This window comes from Drosophila suzukii, chromosome 2R, assembly GCF_043229965.1.
Source record: "Drosophila suzukii chromosome 2R, CBGP_Dsuzu_IsoJpt1.0, whole genome shotgun sequence".
NCBI lineage: Eukaryota > Metazoa > Arthropoda > Insecta > Diptera > Drosophilidae > Drosophila > Drosophila suzukii.
In genome coordinates, this window is record NC_092081.1 from 19,632,362 (window position 1) to 19,658,183 (window position 25,822).

The window sequence follows — 25,822 nt, forward strand, 5'->3', positions numbered from 1 at the left end:
TAAATCTCAAAATTTTTTTGTAACCAGATAAGCTTTTAACCTATGAAAGGAATTATATTTACCCCACCCTTAAAAATATACAATAATTTGACAACTATGATACATTTATTCAGTTTCTTTAGGAAAACACCTTGTCCAATGATAAAAACATACATGTTAAAAACCCCCAGTTTAAGGGGTTTTACATTAATATACTTTATCCATTATGTTCCCAGGCGTCTTGTGGGCCCTGCTCCAAATCAGTTTATCTCTGATTTGGTTCAGGACCAGCACCCAAGCCACCGTGGTAATCTCTTTCTCTTTTTTCGATCCTGGAAAGTTGCAACCGATCTTCAATAAGCCGACCACATAGACCTAGCATGTGCAGACATTGCTCCAATTGGTGTCGCATCTTTTCAAGATTGGACTTGCAACTTTTCCTATCTTCTAGGGACTTGGAAGAAGTGGAACTGACCATAAGTCCTGACGTATTAAGATCCATTTCCTTATCAGACCCCTTCTCTTCACAGAACTCCTTGTTCCCTTTGATCATCTTTAGATAGTACTGCTTTAACTCCTCGCGATCCTGTCTCTTTTTCATCTCTATCATAAAAGGTTCGTCGGGTTGGCTGCTTGGGCGACAAAAATCACATAGTTCACATCTATTTCGGTTGACTTCCGTTTGACAGGATACAGTTTTTCTCGGTCTTCTGCGCTTTCTCCGACAGACTTCAAAACTAAAGCGATGGTATTTAGAGAAATTCCGGGAAAGGACTGCTCTTTTGCGAGAAGCAGCCGTTTTCTTCAGCTGCATCTTGGTCAAAATATTTTCCTTTCTTAAAGCCCTCTGCAGATCATTTCTCTCAACACGTATTTTCCTAGGCTCACATAATTTTGGCCAAGGAATTTTAGACCAACCTCTTTGGTCATCAGGTTTGATGTTATATAAGCTTAGGAAATCTTTTTTGTGGGTCTCTATATAGATGGGACCGAAATGGACATGATCGATGGGCCCAGGATTGACATTGGTTACATCCGTCCTTGGCAGCCAGGATAAAGAGGATAGGTTGTCCGCTTGAGCCACGTCTCTGAATTGAGCGATGTCACGCCTAAAAGTCACTTTCTCTGAGTTATCATCTGGGTATGATTGAGTGGAATTCCTATTATGTTCATCGTCCGATGCAGATTTGAACCGAAAGTGTTTCAGAAAACGAGACCTGGAATACATGTTCTTTTCACCTAGTCGAGAGGTCTTCAGATGATGTGCGCCTATTTTAAAGGGTTTCAATCCATATCTATTCATAAGATGTGAGCTTAATTTCGGTTTCTTCTCACGTATATTTAAAGGACTCCATCGTAATTTCCTGATAAAATCTGAGCTAGATAATATATTTTCAACACCTTTTCTAGAATGAGTCGATCGAGAGCTCTTGAGAAAATGTATGCTGGATTTTATACTTCTAGCATCTACTTTATAGGGATTCAATACAGAGTTCTTCAAATAACGAGAGTTATATGGATTCACTAGATAGTTCTTGAGAAAATGTGAGCTAGAACTTGTACTCTTAGCATCTAGCTTAGGTGGATTCAGTATAGAGTTAGCTTCTACTTTAGAAGGAACCAATAGAGAGTTTCTGAAAGCACCTATTTTCAAAGAGTTTCTCATCTTACTAGCCCTAAAATTTTCTAAGAAAGCCTCCACAGAATCTACCGGCTTCGCTTCTTTTAGTGGTATTATCGGCAGCTGGGAGTGCCTAAAAGAACTATGTCTATTACTCGTAGATTGAGATTTTGAGTTGGTCTGCCCGTCTACGGATGCTTTTTGAAGCTTCGGCCTTCTTATATAGGTATTTTTGTTCTTAGTCGGAGTTTTTAATTCGGCTTGATCGTTTATAGATGCATATGTGTCTTGGAACTTTTGTAAAAAATTATTTTTGCTTTTCTTCGGAGTTTTTGATTTGGTTTGGTTGTATAGAGGTGCTTTTGAGAGCTGAGGCCTTTCCAAGGAATTCTTATCCCTCTTCATCGGAGTTCTTGATTTGACTGGAGAACCATTTTTTGTATGACTAGAATATTTGTGGGAATTTCTCTTGCTCACGGCTTTCCTGGGAGTACTAATTACATCGAAGGTTATCAATTCTTTAGAATTAATAGAATCATGTTTCGATTTTTCTGGTACCAAAATAATACTGTTTGATGTAGTCGTTGACATCTTTGTGTTAGGAGAACCACCAATATCTATGGGATACTTGGGAGTATCGGATACTTTGGGAGGACTAATTAGTTCGAGGTTTATATATACTTTAGAATTAATAAAACTATGTTCCGACTTTTCAGGTCCCAAAATAATGCTGCTTGATGTAATCGTTGACCTTTTTGTGTTAGGAGAACCGCCAATATCTAAGGGATACTTTGGAGAATCAGTTTCTTTCCAAGATTCACTTGGCGAATCATCTAACTCAGTCCTTTTAAGCTTAATAGATCCAACGGGTATGTTCTCTCTATGCTGGGTGTAATTGGGGATATCGCTTTTTTTCCAATATTTCCTTGGCGGATCCTCTAACTCCGACTGTTTAGGCTTGGTAAAAACATTGGATACGTTCCCTATATCTATGGTATGTTTGGGAAAATATCCTGACTGTTTTGGCTTGGTAGAACCATTGGATATTTTTCCTATACCTATGTTATATTTGGGGAAATATCTTTTGTTCCAATATTTCCTTGGCGGTACATCTAGTTCAGACCATTTAAGTTTGGTAGAACGAACGGGTATTTTATGACAGTCACGGCACACTCGTTCATAAAGCTTTATCAATTTGGGCAGTTCGGGATCCTCGATTAGTTTTAAATAGTTCCTACACTTAGGCCTTTCTCTCTGGTTCTTCACAAAGTTGGTTGAAGTCGGTTGAAGAGATGGACACCATGAAACCAGAGGATTGGGGTACTGACCCAAAAGATTGGGGGATATCTTTCGGAGACCTCCAGCGGTTGCTGAGGTGATGCCACGCCTGAGACTCCTCATAATAATAGGACAACACTGAGTATATCCACAGATAACAAATATTTAAATACGCTTGGAATTTTTTCAAAACTCGAAATTTTGGGTATCGCTAGCATACGATTTGACTAGTGACTCAAAGCATTTGATTTTTAGCCCTCCTTGTAGGGATTACGTCCTAGGTAGATGATTTGACCACTTGGTTGTTTCGATTTCAAATCCCGATGAATCGGTACAAAGCACTGGCACTTGGGGAAGTGTTGATCCCTCTGGGGTTGTAACATTAAGGGACCCATTTGCTGGTTTGAAATCACTTGGGGCAATATTGGTGCCCCTGGCATTATCCTGCGCATCTGGCGACTCAATTTGGTGGCCATAACTATTGCCAAGTGGAACCAACAGTGTATTCAATGAACAAAATTTTGGATTTAAAATATTATATGAACCGTTTAATAACCAAGGATTAAAAAATTGTAAAAACATTACTGATTTGTTCGGTATCTGGACTTTTAAAAAAGAGTGAACTGAGCTGACATTAGAACTCTGAATTTATAAAAGCAATATTTATATGAGAGATTCTTTTCTTTAAGGTCTTAAAATGATTTCTGATTTTTATGGAGATAATATATAATTTATATGGTTTTCTTTGGGCCACCCAACTACTCTTAAGGTTTAAGTTTTGTATTATTATTTGAAACCCCTATTAAAGCTTGGCCTTTAAACTAAGTTAATATCATTGGGAAAACAATGTGGAGCTTATATTTTTATTTTTCGCCTCTCTATATGTATGAGCTGCACTCTAGCAAAATTAAAATATTCACTTTCCTCGTTTTTGTTCCACTTTAACTTTATAATGCAGGCAGATGCTGGCGAGGCAGCCTTCCGTTTTGTTTTCCCATTTCCCAAGAGCGTTTCCCATGTGCACCGCCCACATTCGCAATGAGAATAAGAATAATTGTTGTCTGTCCCTGCCTTGAATCGCATTTCTATACACATTGTGACCGCGACAAAGCCTCAAAATGCCTCAGGGAAGCCGCGATTCTAGCCGCGTTCCTTTGGCCAACTGGGTAAAATATCAAGGTGCGAGGAAATGAATATTTTCATACTTATTAAATTGCAGGGGACAAACTTTATTTGCTGGGGTGCCAAGACTAATGCTCTGGAAATTCCTGAAAGAATTTTTTAAATTTTGTGTTTAAATTAATGTATAAAAAACATTTCTAATTGTCAGATTTTATAATTTTTCGTACATAACTTGGTTAAAATTTTAATCGTTAATAGCCCAAAATTGTAAAAAATTATTTTGTAATTATCCCCTTGTTTAAAACAAAACGGTCATAAACTAACAGATATACACATGTGGAAAATAATTTTATGATTGACCATAACAAAACCAAATACTCTGCCAAGTTCAAGATCCGACACAGTTATGGTTGTGATCATATGGGATGTAAAGATACAATTCTACTAGCAACAAGACACTGCAAAAAATGATGTCTAACTTAATATTAAATCAAATTAAATTTTAAACCAAGAATGCCTTAAATATTGGCTAAGATATACTTAAGTAAGATTAATAACTTATATTATTTATGACATTCATAGCATATCAGTACTAACAAATGCCATATCCAAAGAAGATTATATAGATATAGATAGTTGTATATCTTTTTCTTCGAGTGTCTGGCAGTTGAGATCCACAGTACATATGGCTCTCTGACATCATAGTTAATAGCTTTTAGGAGCACTTCATCGCGTAAGTTGCTATTTGTGTTAATTTTTCTTTTTTTGGCAAAACAAACGAACTCTGTTTATTTACTCCCTGCATTCGTTGTATGTGTTTGTGCATAAAACATAAATTCCCAACGTATCGCATTGGACGCTAAAATAACACAGCTGTCGTTTGTTGTACTACCACCTGAATTTGAATTTGGGGCAGATAAAGGTGATTTGTTTAAGTCAATTCCAATGGGGCCATAAACAATGCTGCAGAAATTATAAAATCAACACAGTTTTTGCGCTGATGGACTGTCGAAGTCGTTGGCCCAAGTGTAAGCATTCGCTGATGGCTTTTTAGCAATTAATTTAAATATTACCATTTGGAGAAAGGTAAATGTCTGAGTGCCAGCGCGTGGCAAATAAACGAGCTACAAAAATAAATAGCAAATTTACCATAATCATTTCAAAGACTTTAAATAATAATAAAAGTGGGCGTTTATTCAAATTTAATTGTTATTAGTAGGCAATAACCAACAGAATTCAATGTTTAAATATCAAGGTATCCGTTTTATTTTCTAATTGGATCCGAATGGCGCTAATAAACCTTTATTTTGATTTGTACAAATTAAAATCAGACGTTAAAACGTTGTTAAATTTCTAGCAAATTTTGGATGCATCTTTAATATTTTTAAAATGTTTATTATTGCATTTAAAGCATTCTAAAATTCATTACAATTAATTATGATTTGATTTCCACGGCCGCTGTGGTTTTCCAATTATCTAAATATGGTGGCAAACCCCATGGCATTTCAATTAAACATGAATTTCCTGCGGTTAACCTGATGCCCCTTGAAAAATGCTTGCAAATGCGAGGCAGCATTTCAACATTTTAATGCATTCAAGTGATGCCGATCCTGATTTCCCGCTGCCAATACCATTTTCATTTCCATTTCCAATACAAAGTGAAGCTGGCTCAAAGCATAATTGCAAACAATTAGCATGCTCGGGGATTCAAAACGCTCGGCATCGGAATCGATGGAGAATATGGTAATAATGATGATGATGTTCTATTATAATATAAGTACTACTTGACAGTGCTCTGTCATTCGCATTGTGGCTGGGCTGAGTTATTCGCGGAAAGGAACCCCAGGTCTAATCAATATCAGAATCAGATTTCATGCATGTCAGCCTGGGCAAACATATCCATATGTTTGTTTTACAGACAACCGGGTTCGTAATATTAGGTTGCAATTAACATTACAATTTTATATTCATGAATTTAATTGAAAAATTAATAGACATAATTGTAAATTTTATATATAAATTAAATATAATGATAGTAATACTATCTGAATTACATCTACCTACATCTAAAATGTATTTAATAAGTTGTTTCTTAAAGTTCAAGCTCAATCTGCGTATAATATTCAGACAGTCACTAGTCTTTTCTTGTCCAGACCAGCTGTATAATTTCATTTATTATATTATTGGCATAAGGCAGGCGTTATTAGGCTTGGTCCCCTATCCATTGTTTATGTGTACAGGCGACAAAAATAGCACCAAACAAGATGCTAGCATGTGCTCCGGGGTTAAATTAAGGTATTGTGGGGAATATGTTATTTATTAGATTATCATATGCCCTTTTAAAGACGTATAATATAGTTGTATGATTTTAAAAATACTGATGATACTCTTCATATAAAGAGTATAAAGAATTAAGTTTATGTTTCTATTTTTTAGATCAAAATTGTAAAGTTGTATCTTTAAATCGCTTGATCTTGCTTCAGTATTTTAATTGCCTATAACCTTCTCTTTTAAGAACCCATCAATTAACTAAAAAGACGTGCAAGAATGCTTCAAGATGATCTACTTTTAGCCAGGCCACATGAAGTTTATGCAACGCAGATTTTTCTTTCCAGAGATCAGGCACGTGCCTCTATCTATATGTACTCGTAATAGAAAGTGCATTGGGGCAAGGTCGGTTCGCACAATAGAAACTGCCATATGCGTGAATTTGACTGGCTGCTCTGCATTTACGTCTGATTGACTTTTTAATGGGCTTCACATTTGATTGAATGGAAATTTCACAGAAATTAAGCAATCAATTGCGCAGATCGACTGCAGTAAACAAATATTGTTGACTGCGGAGGGAATGCATTAGCTCGTTGATTAATTTCCATAGCTTGTTTGTAACATTTGCTGGCCTAATCAGAGTGAAACTTTTTCCCTACACCCATTATTTACAATTATTACTTACGTGCTGGGTGGGCAAAAGTATGCTAATATGCCAAGTACCCAAGCAAATATTTTTACAAACCCCTAAACCAAAAACGTTGCCCAAGTAAGCAGCATTAATGGCAACAATAACAGCAAACAGCCGAAGTTCCCCCAAACAGCATATGGGAAAAACGACCCAAAGCTAAAGCCAAAGTTATGCCTAAGTGGCGGTTTTTCCCCTAGTCTCGCCCCAAAAAGAAAAACCACACAAATTTCCTGCCCTGCAGCTACCAAAATAAATTAAAGCGGACTTGGCAACTTTCTGCCTTGCTCCGTATTTTTGTCTATTTTTTAATTTTCTACAATTTACCCACATAAATAAATGGGAGGAAAGTTAGTGGGAATGTCCTGTGGCCAGGACTAATGATTGAAAAAAGGAAGAAGTGATAAAAAATGTGGCTGTGGGGCAGGACAGCCAAGAAATGCTCTCTCTTTCTCTGTGTTTTTCCTTTCACTTTCCTTTCCTTTCAACTATTATTACCTTTTATAGCGTTTGAGATGCGTATTTACAATCCTCGGGGATGTTTACTTAAATCCTCTCAAAGCCAAAACGCCTTCACTTTTCGGTTAGGGTGTACCCACAAATTGACCGTTCCGCTGTAATTTAATTTGAGTTCTGGTGAAAGTTTACAACAGTTGCAGGCGGTATACAGAAAAATACGGTCATAAAGTATGCAACTTTGAAAAGAAATAAAAAAGCCCAGTTCGAGGCAACAAAAGATATTAAATTGCGTAGCCGTAGCCTGTCAACATTAGCCCCAACTTTTTTGTTTGCGAGCATTGAACTCGTTTTAAAGCGCCAGATAATATAAAATGTGGCCGTTTTATTTATCTTTCGACATGGAAAAAGTTTTCCCTTTAAGCGTAAGCTTGCTTACATTTAAGTTATGGTTTAAATAAGTGGGGATTTTAAATGTACATGTGTCTTGCAGCTCACTTTTTAATGAGGCATATGCAGAGTGATTTAAGGATTTTTCCTTCCTACTTTCCGCAAATCAACCCAATTAGCGACTGCAGTCGGAAACTGAATTTCATCACGTATACGACATGTGGCGCGAACTGATGCCATCATTAAGCTCCCTCAATGGCAGTCATAAAAATCTATTAAAAATCAATTTGTTAGCGCCAGCTGTGGGTTGTCTTTTCCCAATTCGAAGTCTAGAACTTTATCCACATCTAGTGGTTGCCTAATTAAAGCCCTCGACCTGGTAAATGCATGAAATGGAAAATTAATAAGCGCAACACGTGCAGCGGTTTTTCTTTTCTCCTGCCAACATGTTTTCCTATTTTTCCTCAATACTTGGGTGGGGGAAAGTCAAGGCCTCCTGGACATAGGCAATCACAGAGTTTGTCGGGAAAACCGCTTTGAAGTCTAATAGGATTAGTTCGGCCCCATTTAGGGCGTGTCTGTCTATGACAAATAAACGCCCTTCTGCGACTGTGAGTCTATATTTCTTTGGCAAAAATAAGATTCAATAATCTAAAGCAAATATTTGGCAGTCTCATATATAACTAGACGAGGATTTCTTATATGAGTAAATATTTATCATATCCTTGGCTGGCTTTGGTGTCGGTGCTGTTGAAAACAAAGATTAAGGTCACCACAGGCGAGGAATCTTTTTTCTGTCTTGAAAAAGTAATAAACAAAATTCTACTAAAGCTGTCCCGAAAATGAATTGTAATACCTTAGCTTAGTTCATTTTCTCGGGAATTACAGGAAAATAAAAAAAACTGCAGTTCTAAATTTACTTATTTCTAGATAACTGAATATATGAAAAAATTGTTTTTCAATGAAAGAACCAACACGATTTTCTTTATAATTTGTTTTTCCCCTTAAACGCCATTTCACATAATTTAAACATTGAAGGTTGGTAAATGAAATATATCTTTAAAGATTTATGCTTGCAAATAATATATATTTATTTTTATAAAATATACCCTAAAACGATGAAACAGCAAATTGAGGCGCACTAGTTAATGTAGATGTAAATATATAGTTAAAGAGTTCCAAGTTCCAAGAGTTATTCCTTTTGAAGTCCATTTTCTTTGATCCTTAAAGCCAGTTCGTAATGATATTAGCCATCACCTAGGCCTTGTCAATCACGCGATCGTTGAAGACAATCCTCAAATCGGTCTTGGCCATGTTGCCGAAGGCGCCCACCAGTTCCGTGAGATTGGCATTGGGCAGTCGCCTGTCGAAGGGATAGCCCATGGTGCGTCTGTCCGGATACAGTTTGTCCTTCAGACCACAGAACGAGTAAGCCGTGCTGCAGGCATCGTTGGCTCTAATGGGCGACAGGGAGATGGAGGTCAATAGATGATGGGAAATTGGGCTTGGGCCACCACCCCACAACCACTCACGTGTTGGGCTGCTGAACGGCATCCTGCGTGTAGTCGGATATCATGACGAACAGATCGAAGAGCATGCCCTGGGCGTTGCCCTTGGGCAGCAGGAGGTGCTGTGGCCACCCACAGCCGCAGAAACGGAACCGGGCCAACTCATCGGCGGCCTTGGGCTGATAGTCCGCTCCAATCGGCCGGAACGAGCGCTCGAAGGGAATGGCCACCGAGGACTCCGTCGATTGGCGGCGGATGGTGTTCACGCCAGGCACCACTGGGGATTAATCAAGTAATGTTAATAAGTCAGAAGGGGAAGTACAAAGTGGATATCAGAGATTATTGGTTTACGTTTCAATTTACTGGCTTTAAATGGAAAATTTTCAATCTCTGGAATATTTAAGAAAATGGTAACTCATTACCCCTATATGCCCCCTTTATGCATGATTTCCCTTAGGATCCGACGTTTAATTTTAAGAAAATTGAAATGTACCCTTAATTTTGTATTAAGTATTGTTTCGATACTCACAATCAACCGTGAACTTGTCCATTTCAATGGCCATCTGTCGCTGCTCCTCCAGACGCAGTGGCATATTGCGCTCATCCACCTTGGGGCAGATGAAGATGCGGCAAGTTCCCGTCCGTTTGGCTCCATTATTGGTCACATTGAAGGTGTAGGTGAAGGGGGCATTCTGCAGATGCGTGAACGAGGCAAAGATATTGCCATCGGCCGAGGGCCCAAAGTCCAGACCAGCTGCCAAATCGGCACTCGACTTCTGCCAGTAGGTCAACAGGGTGTTGGGCTTGGCCGAACCCACGCCAATCTTGGCCTCGACATAATCAACGGTAACACCATCGAAGTCCAGCTCAGCAGCATTGTAGGGGTCCAGACGGGTCTTGAACTTGTTGAACACCGAGTCGATGAATCCGTGCCACCTGTAGAAAATGGGATCCCTCATGGCCGTGGTCACATCACCCATCACTCCAAAGGACTCCAAGTGCCGCTGATCGGGATCGTGGGCATAGGAGATTATGTTGTGTCCCTCGTTGTGCAGATTGCCGTAGAAATTATAGTTGACGGATAAGACTGGGGTAGCTTCAATCATGTTGCCCAGGATATCGATGTCCAATGGCGTGCGTTTGCCAGAGGGCTAAGGATAATAAAAGTAAATAATAATAAAATGAGTCAGGATAAAGTGTTCCCTAACTTATTCAAGAAGAAACGTTCTTAATCAAGACGAAAGGTTGTGGAGTTTCTTTTTTAAGCTAATTGGAAAAAGAGGTAAAAGTTATTTTGATATTGTTTTTGAGACTATAATATTCATGCAAGTCCAGTTCGAATTTTGAATTTTGAGTTCGACAAAAGGGTTTTGAGAAGATTTTGTTTTACTGAGGGTAAAACGTATACTAAACCATTTAAACTCTGATATTGCTATAAACATTTTTTCTATAAATCCCCAACTCACATCTTCGACATATCCTTGATCAATGGCAGCCAGCACACGATCGCGCCAGCGCTCAACATCAGAGATCTCGATATTCGCATCTTCGCGGTTCACATCGTTCAGCAGTTGGTTAGTCACTCGGGCGGGATAGGTGCGGTTATTCAGGCTGGACAAAATCTTGGGGAAGTAACCCTCGGGGATCTCGGTGCGAAGGTTGTTCAGTGGCTGCACCCTCTTCAGGTTGTTGCAGAAGCGCTCCACATTGTAGCGGGCCAGGATCTGGTGGTGCATGTAGTAGAAGAGCTCGCCACGACGATCCTTGTTGACCACCTCTCGGGGTCCGGTGGTGGGGTAGACCAAGTGCCAGTGCCAATGGTGGCTGTTCACTCCAATATCCTCTCGGAAGTATGCCAGGCGTTGCTCATCCTCGCGATCTGAGGCTGTGTAGTTGCGGGGAATGTCGATATGGACTCGTCCGCCGCTCTCCCCAATTGTTGAGGCCTCCTGACGGGCATCCTGCAATCGCAGAGTAAATTTATAACGTTAGTGGTATTAATTAAAAAAGAAAAGAATTCTAATTAGAAAAAGTCTAGATTTTTTAAAAATAATTTTTCTGTCAAAGTTTGCCTTAAAGCAGGATCAAAAATAAACTTAAATGTACAAGTACAAAATTTTTAGACTGCATATAAGATTATACTTTGGCGTAGTTTTTATGAAAAATGTTTTTAAAAAATCTGTTGGTAAAACTTTGCAACGTTTTAAAATTCCAAGAAATTTATTGGCAGTAATGTAGTATATTTTTGTTTTCGGAAAATTTAGAAAACCTTAGAATTTAGATGGCAATAAAATAATATTGATGTATCTCTGGGTTAAATAAATAAACTCAAAGTTTATAACAAACAATTTTGCCATGGGATTTTGTTTAATAAATTCTGCAATATCTGAATATGACGTAAACTTACTCGGAAGGCCGAGGGCTCTACAAAGTTGCTGGGGAAAACTTGGGAAATGTTGGTGATGGGCACTTCACGGGTATCAGGACGATGGGCAATGGCCACAGCATAGGCGTACTGGAACAGCACAGGATTTACACGATCCCTAAAAGAGAAAAGTACTTTCTATTCAACCAGATAAAGGTTAAAAATATAATACTTACTTGGTGTAAACGGAGAGGGACACAAATTGCCTGAGATTGGGAGCAGCCATAAAAATGGTGATCAGCTCGCTGGCGATATCCCGATGACGATTGTTGAACAGGGAGAACTGATCCTTCAATCCAACCTTCTTGGTGAAGTCAAGATTGGGAACAGTGCTCAACTCCTGGATGGGGATTTTTAGATCCACGTCCTTGGAGAACCGATTGCCCACCTCCTCGGTGTCATTGCGATAGCGATCCGTATAGAAACTATCGGGCAGTTCCAGAACAGTTTTACCCGAGTCTCGGGTGGTGAAAGCCGGTTCCAGAGGTCGCTGGAACAGAAGCTCAAGGGCCTTCAAATCCGTATTGGTCATGGTTTTCTCTTTATTTATTAAGTTAAATAAATTTGAATTTATTATAAATGCACTTATAACTTCACTCAACAAAGCCTGAGGGAGAACTGTGACTTTGCCTACGAAACGAAGGTCTTTTATAGCTAGTTGTAGTCCGACAAAAAATAATTTGATAAATTTTTAACCACAGACTGCATTGGACGAGCCTTATTCTCACAGTAGCAAATTAAGTGGTTTTGCTGATAAGGTTTAAAAAAGCAAAAAGTGCAATACCGCAAGAATTATTTAGCCGGAAACAGATAAGGGAGCCACAAATTTTCAAGTCATGAAAAATATATTAAATATTTTGTCATTTTATTGCCGCTATTAAATTTCTATAAATTTTAAATATATACTTGTTACTTAGAACTTTAAGAACAACATTAATAATACCTTGTTTTTATTATTTTCCAATACAATTTGATGAACAACTAATATAGTGACTACTAAAATGTCGCAAAAATTATTCTTCCTTTAAAATATTTTCCATAACCAATCAATATTTTTCAACTTCCGGCAAAAGTTATTATATCCGGAAAGGGTGCTGAAATTGAGTTTCTAAGTCTTTGCCAAAAAGTACCAGGGAAACCTTTTTGCGACCACGCGAAATACAACTCCTGAAAGTAAACAGCCCCGAAGGTCGCCGGAAAAGCTTCTTATTCGCATAGAAATAACACCAAGAACTTAGTCAACAGGCTGCCACGCCTCCATTTAACACCCACCGCCCAAACGCCCAAATTGTGGCCATAAATTTTGTTTTTGGGGCAGACTCTTCTCATCCTTCGACTTGGCCCATAAATTTGATTTTCGGGGGGTGAATAGCAAGGCATGTAACTAAGAACTAACAGCCAAGAGCTTTGATGATTAAAATATCTATACTGTAAATCAATTTTTGTCGCTTGGCCGTCTGGTCAGAAGAAGGATGTTGGCCAGAAAGCAAAGCGAATGGCAAAACTTTTGGCCATTGTCAATAATAAATGTTGCTGCCGACTTTGGCGTTGAAATGTGTGCGCATTAATCTGTGAAATTGACAGCAACAAAAACGAGAGTTTGCATAGAACTGCGGGTGGGGGGAAATTGAAAAGATGAATTTTCACAATTTCTGCACTTTGGCCATAACAACATGAAAATGACTTTTTATGCCCGACTTTGTTTGCCCAAGTCGACATGCTAGCAATATACCCTCATTTAATGCGAGGGATGTTACGTAATCTTAGATTTATCTACTTTTTATGGGTTCGCGTGGCGTTTTATATAATTTAAATTAAAGCTTAAGGAAATAGATAAATATATATAAATATACAATTTTAGTTATTTACTTTTATTTATTTACTTTTTTATTCATTTATTATGATAAACTTACTTATATAACTTTAGAAATGACCAACTATCTAAATAAATAATAAACTGGAGGGTATTAAAATAAAGGGGAGCCATAAAAGTGACTTAGGTTTTATCCTATTCTTAAGGTATCTAAAAGTATGCAGTCACCGTTTTCCAAAAGGTATCCCTAAGATTTGCGGATTTAAAAGCCTACTTTTAGGCTACTTTATAAATGTTTTCAAAACCCCTAACCTATTTATTATGAGCAATATTAGACTGTTATATTTTCTAAGGAATAGTTAGAAATGGATAAATATTAATAGATATACAAAATTAATAAAACCTATTTATTAAGTTTAACATATATATAACAAATTTATTTAATAAATTTATATAATAAATATATATAATTAAATTCCAAATTACAGAGAAAACTCAAGTCGTCTTCATCCAGAAAACACTTGAGTTTTCCGCTTGCTCCACGCAAATATTTATCCCAGCAATGTCATTTTTCATTGAATATTCAACGACAGCCATGGTAAATGTGCTCCAGATTCCTGGCCAAAAGACAAACTTGCTTTAATTAATTATAAAGTGTGAGCGTGTGTGTGTCTGAAGTCTTTGGAGGGTCTCAAGATTTAATTTGTTGAACTTGGCAGTGCGAATTGAGTTAGGACGAAGGAAGGCAAAAGCAAGAGTTTTGCGCGGGGACACGTGAAAAGTTCTTACTTACCGTCGAAAAAATACCCAAAACTTTTACCAACAAGTCCTAAAAACCATGCAACTTTGTAAAAGGCGCAAAGCACTCTTTTCGTATAGCTTTATGGCCCTAAGTCTTGCCCGTAAAAAGGATGGTGGCAATGCCTTAATTACCCGCTGGCTAAAATTTTAGATTTCAGCTTAAGCACTCTGCAGCAAGTTTGATAAGCACATACCCCCTTGTATACCCTAAACTATTCATTAGTTGTGGGCAGGAACCGCAGGAATTTGCGGCAAGGTCTTATCAAAATTTCGAGGTGGCTTCGCTTTCAATTGTTTGCCCACTTGGGCATGAAACTGATTAAAGTTTCATGGCTATAATCTGTTTGCAACTTATCAGCTCGCTTAATGTGGGAGGGCTTTTATAAAGAGTGAAATGGGTTGAAAAAGGGTGTCGGAACTTAAACTGTGTTGTCCGATTTATCTGAAAATAAATTAACGAACTACAATATTATCATCTTTTCTCGTTTTCATGAGTTTCCAGTATTTCTTCAGTTTTATACGTTTAATCAGAATTAAATTAAATTTGCTTGAAACTTTGGTTTTAGATTGATTTCACTGTAATCCATTAGGCTCAGTAAGAATGTTTTTAATTGTTATATAAACACCCAACCCACTGCTTCCTGCACTTTAAACTGAATTAATACAATTTTATTTTCAGATATTTGTTTGCTTTAATTTATTTATGCTTTAATATTTCTTTAATTTTTTGGGTAGGAATCCACCAAAGTAAGAATCCATTTAGTGACGATACTGTTTCATAATGAAACTAGGGGCCTTTCCGAAGACGGATGACAGCGTCAACTCGGCCAATTAACAGTTAGCCTTAATTAGTTTGGGACCGTTTCAGGGAAGGGTTCTTAGCCAGAATCAATGTTGCTTTCCTTGGCTTTCCTTGGCCATCAAATCAAGTGACAGGCGACTTTACTTAACTCCAGTGTAATGAGCCACACATGCATGCAAATCCCTGACATCTAATTAAAATTCATTCCTGAAAGGAAGTCCAGCTGATCCAGGGAAAAAGAGAAAGGGAAAGAAAGTGCTTGTCAGGGAGAGTGAAAGTGCAGGGAGGGAAAGTGAAGGGTGCGAATGAGTGATGCCCGTAGGACAAAGGAGGAAAAAAGGGGAAAGCAATATCAAAAGACAATTTTGTAGAGGAAGAAAGTGAATCGAATTTGGGGCTTACCTATATTTCGGACTTATAGAATAATAGTAAAATCTCCCTTAAATATTTTCAAAGTAATAAGCATATATTACTGTGACCAAATAGGGGTCAAGTTCATATTTTACTATGAAAGTTGTTAAGCTTTATCATAGGGTATTTATAAGTTGATTAGTGGCAGGCCCTCTAACTTTGTCATTTGTCCCAGAGAGGCTTTTTTGCTGATGACAATCCCTGATAGCGAATTTCTCCTTTCTCTGTGGCAAATGCAACACATGGCCCGTCGGAAGTCCATTCAGTTACATTTACCGGCAACTGTTACTGTTCCACTAGGTAACTGTAACAAATCATCAACTGACGACATTGTCACATTTCCCACTTCATTTTGCTTTTGGCCCAGACAGGTGTAGGTGGGGAGGGGGAGGGGGTTGGCCAGGGGAAAGGGGAAGTTGGGTTATTAGTTTCCCACCGCCTCGTCATCTGTCAAATGCCAAATTGCGGCAGCTGGTTGAGCTTGTGTCGCGCCGAATGCCAGTCGAACAAACTCCAATACAAACATACTTAACCAGTTGCCGCCACAATGTTTCTGTACATACACTGGGAGAAAAGGGAACAAGTAGTGCGACTTTAAAAAGACTAAAATCTCCATTAAAACATGGGAATTTATAGAGAATTGTTAAATAGAATTATAATTGGATTTAACTGGAGTAATGGTAATTCGAGTGTTGATATATATATATTATATAACCATTTAAATTTGTAAAAAAAATATTTTTTTTCGTATAAAAACTGTTCAACTCCAATTCCTATTAAGATTAAACTTTTTTTGTTATAGTTAATATATACTTTTAATTTATTTTCTAATTTTTTTTAGAGTAGGTTGCCTTTGTTTTATAAGAAAATATCTTGATTTATCTTGCAGAAAAGTAATGCTAACATACAATTTCCAGCAAACTTTATTCAGATATATTTTTTATCAATCAAAAATATCATATATTGATGAAACATACACTTAATTATGATTTTACATCTATGTTTTATAAAAATGTGTTTTAAATTTTTTGTTTAGAATAGGTTTGTCATAAAGGATCCAAGAAGAGCTTGCTGTTCACAAATTAGAATAGAATCTTGAATGTTTTTTAATATTGTAAAATACCTAAATATTTCTCTCAGTGTACTTCATCTGCCAGTCTGTGTCTGAGCGCAGGTAATTGAACAACATTTGTGGAATGACATGGAAAGAATTGCCGTGAATGGTGAGGTAGCAACGGCAACTGTAACAACAGGACCAACATCATCTGGTTGAACTGTCAAGGAAAAAGCGGACTGAGAAAGAGACGGGAGACAGGCTAAGTGAAAGAGACGGATGCTTGGACGAGTGTCGGATGATTTTCTGCAATATTAACTCGGTGGCCATATGCTCACCTCTGTAGATTTGTCATACGCACACTTATTTATTGTGCCCTTGAAGGAGGTTCTTTCACTTAATAAATTAGAGAAGAAAAATAAGAACAAATTCTTTTAATGTATCCAGGCTGTAAAGTTTAAGAAAAACTCGAAGAGCTTTTGTTGCAATATTTTTTTAAAGGTTAAATTTACCATGTTGATGTTATTTTCTTTAAAATATTCAAAAATATGCATAAAAAGCCCCTTAGGTATTTTGATGTTATGATTTTTAAGAGTTCACGAAGTAGCCATGGTCACCAGGATGCTTGAAAGATTTTATTTTTCCCGTTTTTAATAAATTCTATAACCTTTCCCTACTTGGGGCGTTTTTTCTCGTTCAACCGTTGAACACGTGCCTCTAGAAATCCGCTGATCCAAGTGAGACCATGATGTTTGCTCCGATAACTGAGCTCGGTGTGAACAGGGGTCTCCATATCAACGGCAGGCAGTAGATTCAAATCCAGTCGGAACCCTCTGATGTAGTAGGTCGTTTTGGACTTAAAAGGACACTGCTTGGGAAAGTTACTGAAGCGTTCCATGACATTACGGCCCAAACGCATGAGGGGCACTTGATTGCGATTGGCCAACAACTGGCAGCCATCGGTGGTCACATTGAGCAGAACAAAGTCCTTCAAAGGACTCTTACGGGGCAGGACGATTTTCATGAAGAACTCATGTTCGGCAACCGGTTGCTTGAGCATAAATTCCATATGCCAAGTGCGACGTTTGGCACTTTTACTTATGCCGCAACGAAACTCCTTAAGAATCCTTGAATTCACATCCTCGCTGCTGCATGTAAAATTATCCGTTTGCATTTCGAAATTATTCTGAGAAATTCAAACCGAATTTAGTAGAGATTAATTTCCGCTCGTACATCACTCATACGCACCTTGGCCTCCGCCTCGAATTTCCAATTAGGCAGCAGGCAGAGGAAAATGACTACCCACACGTCGAAAGTCTTCGGTTTCATGTCCTTCAGCCGTGAGATCCAAACAAAACCAGTTCAATTATGCATTTCAACTGGAGTTGCGGCTCAAATGCATCGCCCAAATTGGAAATTCAAAACCATTATCTGCTGATGCGTGACTAATGCTGGAATAATAATCATCATTGTTATGATTGTGGCCTAAATCCAGAGTTAAATACACCTGATTGGATGCGTTTATTGAGCTGAACAAGCTCATTTGCTTGTCTAAAACAATGAGTTAACAAACAATAAACATTAAATGTACATATGCCAAGGCAAGATGTCTTTATATCTTAATTGTTTGAGTCAAACCAAAATCAGACCTAAATCAACCTTTATAATAGAATTCTCGGAATCTAGTAAGCTCTTGAAATGCCTTCTAAACTAAAGCTGATTTTAGTTTAAATAACTAATGGTTTAGTTTTATAATGGGATCATTAATGGCATTCCTCCATAATCACCCGTAATCTTCTTGTCAATTAACGCTTCTGCCTGAAAAAAGAGCTTATTATAAATGAGAGTAATTAGTCAAATGGATTACAACCTGTACAAATGAGCAGCTGGTAATTAACCATGGCAAATAATATTTTAATCTGAGCTCGTGAGCTCTGGCTGCAACATTATGTATTGCAAATGCTCTGTGATAATTGTGTTTATTTTTGTCAGTGTTTATAATACCAATGCAAAGGTGATATATTGGGTACAAAAACGCAGAAGAGAGTTTTTAAAGTTCATATTTTCAGTCCAACTTTGATATGGTATTTACGAATTGCACTTGCTTCAGCGAGGATCCTGAGAAAATGTTATCCAATTTGAAATGTGGTTTGAGTAAGAGTGTCAAAAGGCCCTCCTTCAACATCGAATTGCAATTCCAAAAGCCCGTGACCAGGTTCTTTGTGAATATGCGAATTGTTTTACCCCGACGCTTCGGCGGCGATTTCACTTTGTTCAATCTCTCTGGAATCGATGGATGTAGTCTGCTGTCGAACAAAAACCAAATCGCCTTCATCCAACTGGGCCGCAAGCATATGGATCAATTTAGTAATGTTCCCAAGCGATGTCCTTGGCCCAAGGATGTGCCCTACTATGTCCGCGGATTCCGTTCGGATATGGCCGCCATGCCGGCATTTAATTTCGAGTCCGACATGAATCTCTGGTTCGACCTGGTGGTGAATCAACACAAGCTGATCCGCGGATTCATCCAAAGCAGGGTTCAGCGCCGAAAGAGCCACAAAACCGGTGCTGGCGAGGATTTATCGGTGTAGTGCACTGCACAAAAATACTTAGTATTACATGTTTGTTCCTCAAAATGCACTTTGAAAATATTCGTTGAATAAAATAGTTTTGCAATATATATTGATCGGGAATTGTATTATATGTTATCTAAAGCTTTGCCAATTTATTCAAAAAATGTTCGGTAAGAATTTTAAAAAAATTGAAGACATTCTATATTTTTTCTGTAAATTTAGAAAACTATCTGCGCCTTAAGAAAATTTTTTGAAATAGCAGTAAACTCGAAATATATTTGTTATAAATTTAAAAATTTGGAGTCAACAAAAAATTTTTTTTAATATGAAAAATATGTCTACTTTTCAAGAAAATTTTTTCAAGTGCCAGTAAGCACAACATTTAAATAAAAGGTTTCGAACTCCTAAAATCCAGGGCGAATATTATATACTATTATCTTGTAATCCATACAATATATTTCTTAATTACAGAGAATAAAGACGACTTTTGTTTGTTTAAATGTTTTTTTAATTTAAATAACTTAAACCAACCTTAGGTGGTCCCATTTATGGCTCTTTTAATTTAGTTGTGAGCTTAAGTCGAGTGTTAAATTGTCAATATTCCATCTCGGCTTATCCCACAGTGGTTTTTTCGTGTAACTCATGTGGGCAGGTGGTAAATTGGATGAATAAAATTGAGGCAATTGAGTTTCCTTCTGAGTTCCATTGCCTCTTTCCCTTCCTGGACAGCCAAGTGTTTTTGTGCAGGCTGGCCAGAGAAAAGCATATTTTCGCTTTTCGTGTTTTCCCATTTCCCTTCCTGACAGCCGCTTTTATTCGCTTCTTTTTTTATGGGGCACGTGCCGCTTTTCCTGGAGTCCGCAGCACTGTTTCCAAAAAAAAAGAGAAAACACCACATGCGGCACAGGCGGAATTAAAAATTCCAAACTCGTTTCGACCTCTTACAAGGCGATTTCGCCTTAACGTGGTTATTAGGTAGCTCTGTGCTTCCGAATGAGCCAAATTTGCTTAAATGAACGCCGGACCTTTGGCGTGAGGAAACTCCCAGATGTGCCGGATCCCGGGGGTGTTTGCATTTATTTTCTTGTTGTTAATCTTCTCTAGAGATAATTTCCTTTCGGCCAGGATGCTCTATTCACATATCTGCAAGGTGGCCAGGAAATTGCCCATTTATTAAAACCTTTTTTCGTGGATTTTTCAAACATGTCTGCGTGTTTGAGATAACAAGCTTTTCCATCGAAAGAATTTTTGCTTTTCTTTGTAAAGTCTGTTTATTTGGTGTACTTAATTTATTGTGAAAGCAGGTGAAGGGCTTTAATGGCTTTTGATATTTTAGTTCTGAGATAGAAAATTTCTTTGAAGAATATCTTTGCCAAATGTTAAAGTGTATCCATTTCTTACTTAAAATAATATTTATAAGTTCCCGACCTTTTGGCAACAAAAGCTTATCCCCTTTAAAAACATTTATATAATTGTTTTGTTATTAAAGTTTTTTGTGCTTATCTGCATTTTCAGTATCAGTTCCGTATGAACAAAAATGAGCAAGGCAAAAAGTAACACGCAAATTTATAATTGCTATCTGCACTACAATGTTACAAAATAAATATTAGAAAAAAACTATTTTTTCCTCAACCAGCTTTCAACTTTGTTTTTGCTTTTTTGCAAATACCACATGGATGCGAATACCACATGTACAAGGTTATTTTCCTGTTGAATACTCTTTGGATGAATAAAAATGATGCTATGCACATTTATGAAATTGGAAATGTACTTTGAGTTTTGATTTTTGCAACCCAAAACCAACACTTGCATTGATTATTTCATGGAAAAATAACTTTTACCACGACGTAACGTTCGAGAATGAAATCATTTTCCTTTTTTTCGCAAAAGGAAAACCTCGTGCTGTGAGGAGGGGGGGGAAGTAGAGAGGAAAGCCCAAGTATCATCAGCCTAATCATGTGGAATAAGGCGGAAGCGGAAATTGCACACACACTCACGCAAACAGTTGCAGATGCCACCGCATGTTTGTGTGTGTACGCCTGTGCATATATACATATGTCGGGGTTTACCAGATTGGAGAAATCATATGCTGCCTGCCACCTGCTGGTCGCCGGAAATGTTGGAAATGAAAACTCTGCGGTACAGCCTGTATGGCAACTTGCATTTCCCGCCCTCTCAGCGGGTGGCTGTGTGGTTTCGGCCCCCTTCTAATGGTTTATTAATCAGAATTGCATTGGATAGCTAACCTTAATACTCCCACAAGGTAAAGGGCTCCAGGCTGAACTGAAGGTTTAGCGTTATCAGTGCTTTGGGCGTGCTATCAAGACCAGGGATTCGGGGAATAATCAACTTGTTTGGGGTGTGCCAGAATGGGTGTTTAGTCATACAATTCTTGGTATTTGGTGAACATAATTATTGGGTATTTAAGGAATATACTTTTGTAAAGCCAACTAAAACTAGTTTTGGAGACATTCTAACTTAAAATTCTGTAAATAACAAATATATAAATTTTAAAATAATAAAAATATTAACCTCATTCAGTTAATGTCACTTGGAAAAAATTGGTGTTGAAAGAACTCCAAACCAACTCTGAAAGTATCTTGTAACTCTGAAAGTACCTAAGCTTGGAAATATTTATATATTTATATTTTTATGTTTAATATTGAAAAGGAATACGATTTTTGCATGCTTGCATTACTTCTAAGTAAGGAAGATAAACCATCATATTTGATATCAACATTTTTGATCAGCTTAAAAATAATAGTCTCACATATGTACACAGAGAGAAATATCCAAGAACATTGTTCTTGAATTGAGAACATTCGTTCTTAAAAACCGTGTAAGTACATTTTGGTATCAATGTTCTCAATATTAGAACGAAATGGTGAGAAGAGAAAAGTTAAATTAAGTATATTTAACAACTTTTTACTTTATTTGTTGATATATACTATGCAAATATTCAACTTGATTCACGCAAAAAAAAAACATTTTCCGCTTAAAAATGTCGTTCTATTTTTAAGAACATTTTCAACTCAGATGAGAACGTTAGAATTTTCTCTGTGTATATAAAGAAAATATAAAGTAACAACATGAAAACTCCTGATATCTGCTAGGCTTAACCGTCGGTTTTTTCTAATGTCAACATACCGCCAGTGACGTCGAACCCTTATCAGCCCTCGACTTTTTGCCAGTTTTGCCTCGTGAAAGAGCAACAGCTGTCACTGTTGCGGTTGCGGTCATTTGTTGCTGCCATTTGACCGCTCAAATTGCTGGTGGAAATTAATGCGAGCAGCACCTGCGGGCAAAAACAAATTACCAACGGCAAAAAACAGTTGATTTCGATGTGCACACCTCGGCACACCGATTTGGCCGGGTCGTCCAGCCAGCGATTGTGTTAAATGGATTCACTATGTTTTCCATTTAAGTTCAGTTTTCATTGTTCCACCAGCTGAATGAAAAAGTGTTGGCATACAAATATTTTCATATCAATGCGCTGTTGGCTCCAATAACAAAAACAAATGGAACCCCGTCGAAGAGCACACAATGCAATGGGTATAAATCGAAAAAAGCCAATTAAAATAAAAACAGTGAAGGTTCTCTAACATGAATTTTTTTTTTGTTTAACTTCAGCTTAATTAAAAATGTTGATATGGTAAAAAGATGAACTTTATATAAAACAAAAAGGGTTGTTAGGAAAAATATACATATTCCAATAAAATCAGTGGTTTAAAGAAACGTGCTTTACTTATTATTAAAAAAATATACATCTTCTAATTTGTAATAAATTTCTGTGTCCTTAACTTAGTTTAATTTATATAGGAGGTTTAAGACTTTCCATCAACATAGGGTTTAATTTGTCAAACTTTGACTGTACAAAAACAAGCTATTTATTTTTGATCCAATCTGACTGGATTAAAATTAAACTGCCCCAATACAGCACAGCTTTTAAAACACAGAATATTAATCTTACTTTATATATCTAAAATATTTTTGAGCAGATATTCAATCCGATTCCGTTCATCTAACAAATTTGTTTTGTGAAGGATACAAGCTATTGCTTATATACTTACAGTTTAATTTAGAAAAGCCGCTTAAGCTCCCCATTTCCGGAATTTAATATTGCAGAAAAAAATGAAAATTGTCAATAATGTTAATGGGTTTTTCCCCTTTCTCCTTGCAGCGTTGCCACGCCCTAAGCCGCGCTTCAAGAGGCGCACCGGCCCCACCATTCCCATGCCAGCCCGCAAGGGGCTGCTAGCGCCCCAGAACACATTCCTGGACACAATCGCCACACGGTTCGATGGCACCCGTAAGTGAAATGCTAATGCTAATGCCCATGCAGATCCTGGGTCCTAGCCGGGGTTTTATATGATTTCTGTAATGTTATATTTATGACACTTTTTATTGGGGGCCTCGTCGCGAGCTTGCATAAGCCAAATGCCGGCATCGTTTTGGCCAACTCGTAAAAAAGTTCGCATAAGAGATTTCCGAGAATAAGCATCCGGGTTTCTTGTTGTGCACTAAGAAAAACTGATCGTTTTTTAAATAAAGAACTATGTAAATTTATTTGGATTTAATATGATTCTATAAAATTCATTAAGGAGTTTTAAACTTTTTAACTGGGGATAAATTAATGTTTAATAGGACTTAGGAATACCATTTCATAGTGAATTTAAAATTTTGGAAAAATTAGATGATTTTTTTACCCCTTTGGTATTACAAAAAAAAGAAACTGATATTTTTGCATCAATTTTAAAATACTAAACTTGTTGTATGTGTAGTAATGTATTTTGAAATATAAATTTATATTAATATTTTATTTTTGTGAGTGTATTTCTCCCAATATTGGGACACCGGGGACTCAGGAGGACATGTCAGTTAAGTGCTCGCGCGTAGGGACATCTGCCGACCGGTCACGAATTTTTGTTTATATGTACATACCATACATAGTATGTATGGGGGGGGGCCTTTATCCATATTGAAAATCTGCCCATCCAGCATACAAAAAGCTGCTCCCTGTGCTGGGAAATTAAAACTATGTGCTGCTGTGCGTACTTGCCCACTTTTGCCTCCCGTATTTTTTTTGCGCGGAACGCAATACACAAAAGACCCGTGGAAGCCTTAAAAAAATATATATTCCTTTGAGAGAAAAAATGTTTTACAGTAAATTAAACTCCGCCTTGTTTGTATGCCGAGGTATTTTTGTTGGCCGCTTTTCCCATATTCAAATGTAATGATCTGAAAAAAGGAAAACATTAAATTTAAGGGACTTATGCTTGTTAAAATCCCATAATTTTAAGTTAATACCAAGCAGGGTTTTTTCTTATAGTTAAGGATTTATTTAATTTTCATATTCCATATTCTTTGTTTCCTTTGAAAAGGTTTAAGTTTACCCTCTTCTTTTGTTTACATTTTTCCAATCAATCGATTTGGACCGTAATCTGTGTCCTATTTTGTTTTAAGTCCGTGGAAAATCCGGCTCAACTTCGAGTTTCCTTTTGCCAATGGCATTCGTTGACAGGACACACACGTGCTGACATTGCTGGGCTTCTTCTCCAACCCCGGAAAAACATGTCAGTCCCCCATCATATAAATTAATTGTTTTATTTCGCACACAGAAAGACATAGGGAGCGATAATTGTCTTTACGAGTTGTCACAAGCTCCGAACATAATATGAAATGCTCAGCCGGCAGGGGGATTAAAAAGGTTTTACGAGGCATAAATAATAAAATGAGCATATTAAATGAGCCGGAGTCAGTCAGTAGAGCGTGTGGATAAAGTCCTTGTCGCCGGCAGCAGTCAAAAACTGAAACATAAAGTGTCCTGCAAGTGATTTTGCCTCCGGTTGCCAAGCAATTGTTGCCTTCAACGTGTTTATTGTGTATTTATTACAGATATGAACATGGAAAATTTGAGAACTATTCATGACTATTTTATAAAATTATTCCAATTAATTCCATTTTTAAAAGAGATGCAAGCACATTTTCAGCAAATTTAAAATAAAATAAAATAAATATACATATTTGCTATCTTAAATTGAATTTTAATCCCCTCAGCCTTTTACCTATTAAATTTGTTAATTACTAAAGAGAATACAATGAAAATGTCAAACGGAATTGCATTTGTTGATGAAATTCAACCGTTATACATTCCAAAAATATTATTTCCGCATTATTAAACAGAGAAAACATGACTAGTTCAATAAAATAAATGTTTTCCTTAATAAATTTCTCTTACCATTTAATTAACTTAATTATTTCTAATATCACGCAGTTGACTTTTAAATGGTCCAATTAGAGGATCATTAAAAATTTAGCCATCAAACCATCAATACTTGATGTGCTTTCATCAAGTGCACTTTTACAACCACTAATTGAAGTGCAAACAATTAAATTCGATTTTCCCCCTGTGTGCAATTCATTCTTAATGCGACCACAGCAGTTTTCGCCAACTTTTTATTGATGAAACACATTACGTAAATTTACTTTTAATTTGCTGGTTATTGCGGTGGCAGCAGAATAAAGTATTTAACAACCAGTTAGCAGTTTTCTCGGTGGAAGTGAGTGAAATGTAAACAATGCGCTGGCAATTCGCCAGACTTTTCAGCGAAAATGTCCTTGAACGCTAATAAA

General features: G+C 37.2%; 5 protein-coding genes across 7 annotated transcripts in view; 2 read left to right on the top strand and 3 right to left on the bottom strand.

Annotated features, from left to right (window-relative positions):
- Positions 1 to 25,822, top strand: part of Elk (Eag-like K[+] channel) — a 63,708-nt gene that overhangs the window by 6,978 nt on the left and 30,908 nt on the right. For 2 of the 3 annotated variants that reach the window (XM_036813248.3, XM_017073612.4), the window contains exons 1-2: positions 22,539 to 22,741; positions 23,370 to 23,498. In XM_036813248.3, coding sequence (XP_036669143.2) covers positions 22,708 to 22,741; positions 23,370 to 23,498 — 163 coding nt within the window. In that variant the 5' untranslated portion in view covers positions 22,539 to 22,707. Of the gene's footprint in view, positions 1 to 22,538; positions 22,742 to 23,369; positions 23,499 to 25,822 lie in introns of those variants that run through there. The other variant, XM_070994606.1, reaches the window with a different exon arrangement.
- On the bottom strand, positions 93 to 3,487 carry LOC108009333 (uncharacterized). The gene has a single exon (XM_017073609.4). The coding sequence runs from the start codon at positions 2,999 to 3,001 to the stop codon at positions 245 to 247; it is 2,757 nt and encodes a 918-aa protein (XP_016929098.2). The 5' UTR covers positions 3,002 to 3,487; the 3' UTR covers positions 93 to 244.
- Positions 8,869 to 12,346, bottom strand: PPO1 (Prophenoloxidase 1). Its single transcript, XM_017073614.4, has 6 exons — positions 11,912 to 12,346; positions 11,718 to 11,853; positions 10,777 to 11,271; positions 9,840 to 10,461; positions 9,335 to 9,587; positions 8,869 to 9,258 (listed from the first exon to the last, which is right to left on the bottom strand). Exons 1-6 carry the CDS (start codon positions 12,265 to 12,267, stop codon positions 9,060 to 9,062), a joined length of 2,061 nt encoding a protein of 686 aa, XP_016929103.2. The 5' UTR covers positions 12,268 to 12,346; the 3' UTR covers positions 8,869 to 9,059.
- On the bottom strand, positions 17,208 to 18,014 carry LOC108008223 (uncharacterized). The gene is made up of 2 exons (XM_017072014.3): positions 17,865 to 18,014; positions 17,208 to 17,802 (listed from the first exon to the last, which is right to left on the bottom strand). Exons 1-2 carry the CDS (start codon positions 17,943 to 17,945, stop codon positions 17,290 to 17,292), a joined length of 594 nt encoding a protein of 197 aa, XP_016927503.2. The 5' UTR covers positions 17,946 to 18,014; the 3' UTR covers positions 17,208 to 17,289.
- Positions 18,540 to 19,223, top strand: LOC108008224 (uncharacterized). The gene is made up of 2 exons (XM_017072015.4): positions 18,540 to 18,630; positions 18,686 to 19,223. The coding sequence occupies exons 1-2, from the start codon at positions 18,565 to 18,567 to the stop codon at positions 19,205 to 19,207; spliced, it is 588 nt and encodes a 195-aa protein (XP_016927504.3). The 5' UTR covers positions 18,540 to 18,564; the 3' UTR covers positions 19,208 to 19,223.

What these genes read in the sequence shown, in the direction of transcription:
- LOC108009333 (XM_017073609.4), bottom strand. Translation starts at nt 3,001, where the DNA reads ATGAGGAGTCTCAGGCGTGGCATCACCTCAGCAACCGCTGGAGGTCTC.
- PPO1 (XM_017073614.4), bottom strand. Translation starts at nt 12,267, where the DNA reads ATGACCAATACGGATTTGAAGGCCCTTGAGCTTCTGTTCCAGCGACCT. An exon ending in TCCCTCTCCGTTTACACCAA is followed by an intron (nt 11,854 to 11,911) that starts GTAAGTATTATA and finishes TTTCTCTTTTAG; the next exon opens with GGATCGTGTAAATCCTGTGC. An exon ending in TAGAGCCCTCGGCCTTCCGA is followed by an intron (nt 11,272 to 11,717) that starts GTAAGTTTACGT and finishes CTGCGATTGCAG; the next exon opens with GATGCCCGTCAGGAGGCCTC.
- LOC108008223 (XM_017072014.3), bottom strand. Translation starts at nt 17,945, where the DNA reads ATGAAACCGAAGACTTTCGACGTGTGGGTAGTCATTTTCCTCTGCCTG. An exon ending in AATTCGAGGCGGAGGCCAAG is followed by an intron (nt 17,803 to 17,864) that starts GTGCGTATGAGT and finishes TGAATTTCTCAG; the next exon opens with AATAATTTCGAAATGCAAAC.
- LOC108008224 (XM_017072015.4), top strand. Translation starts at nt 18,565, where the DNA reads ATGTATTGCAAATGCTCTGTGATAATTGTGTTTATTTTTGTCAGTGTT. An exon ending in TTTATAATACCAATGCAAAG is followed by an intron (nt 18,631 to 18,685) that starts GTGATATATTGG and finishes TCATATTTTCAG; the next exon opens with TCCAACTTTGATATGGTATT.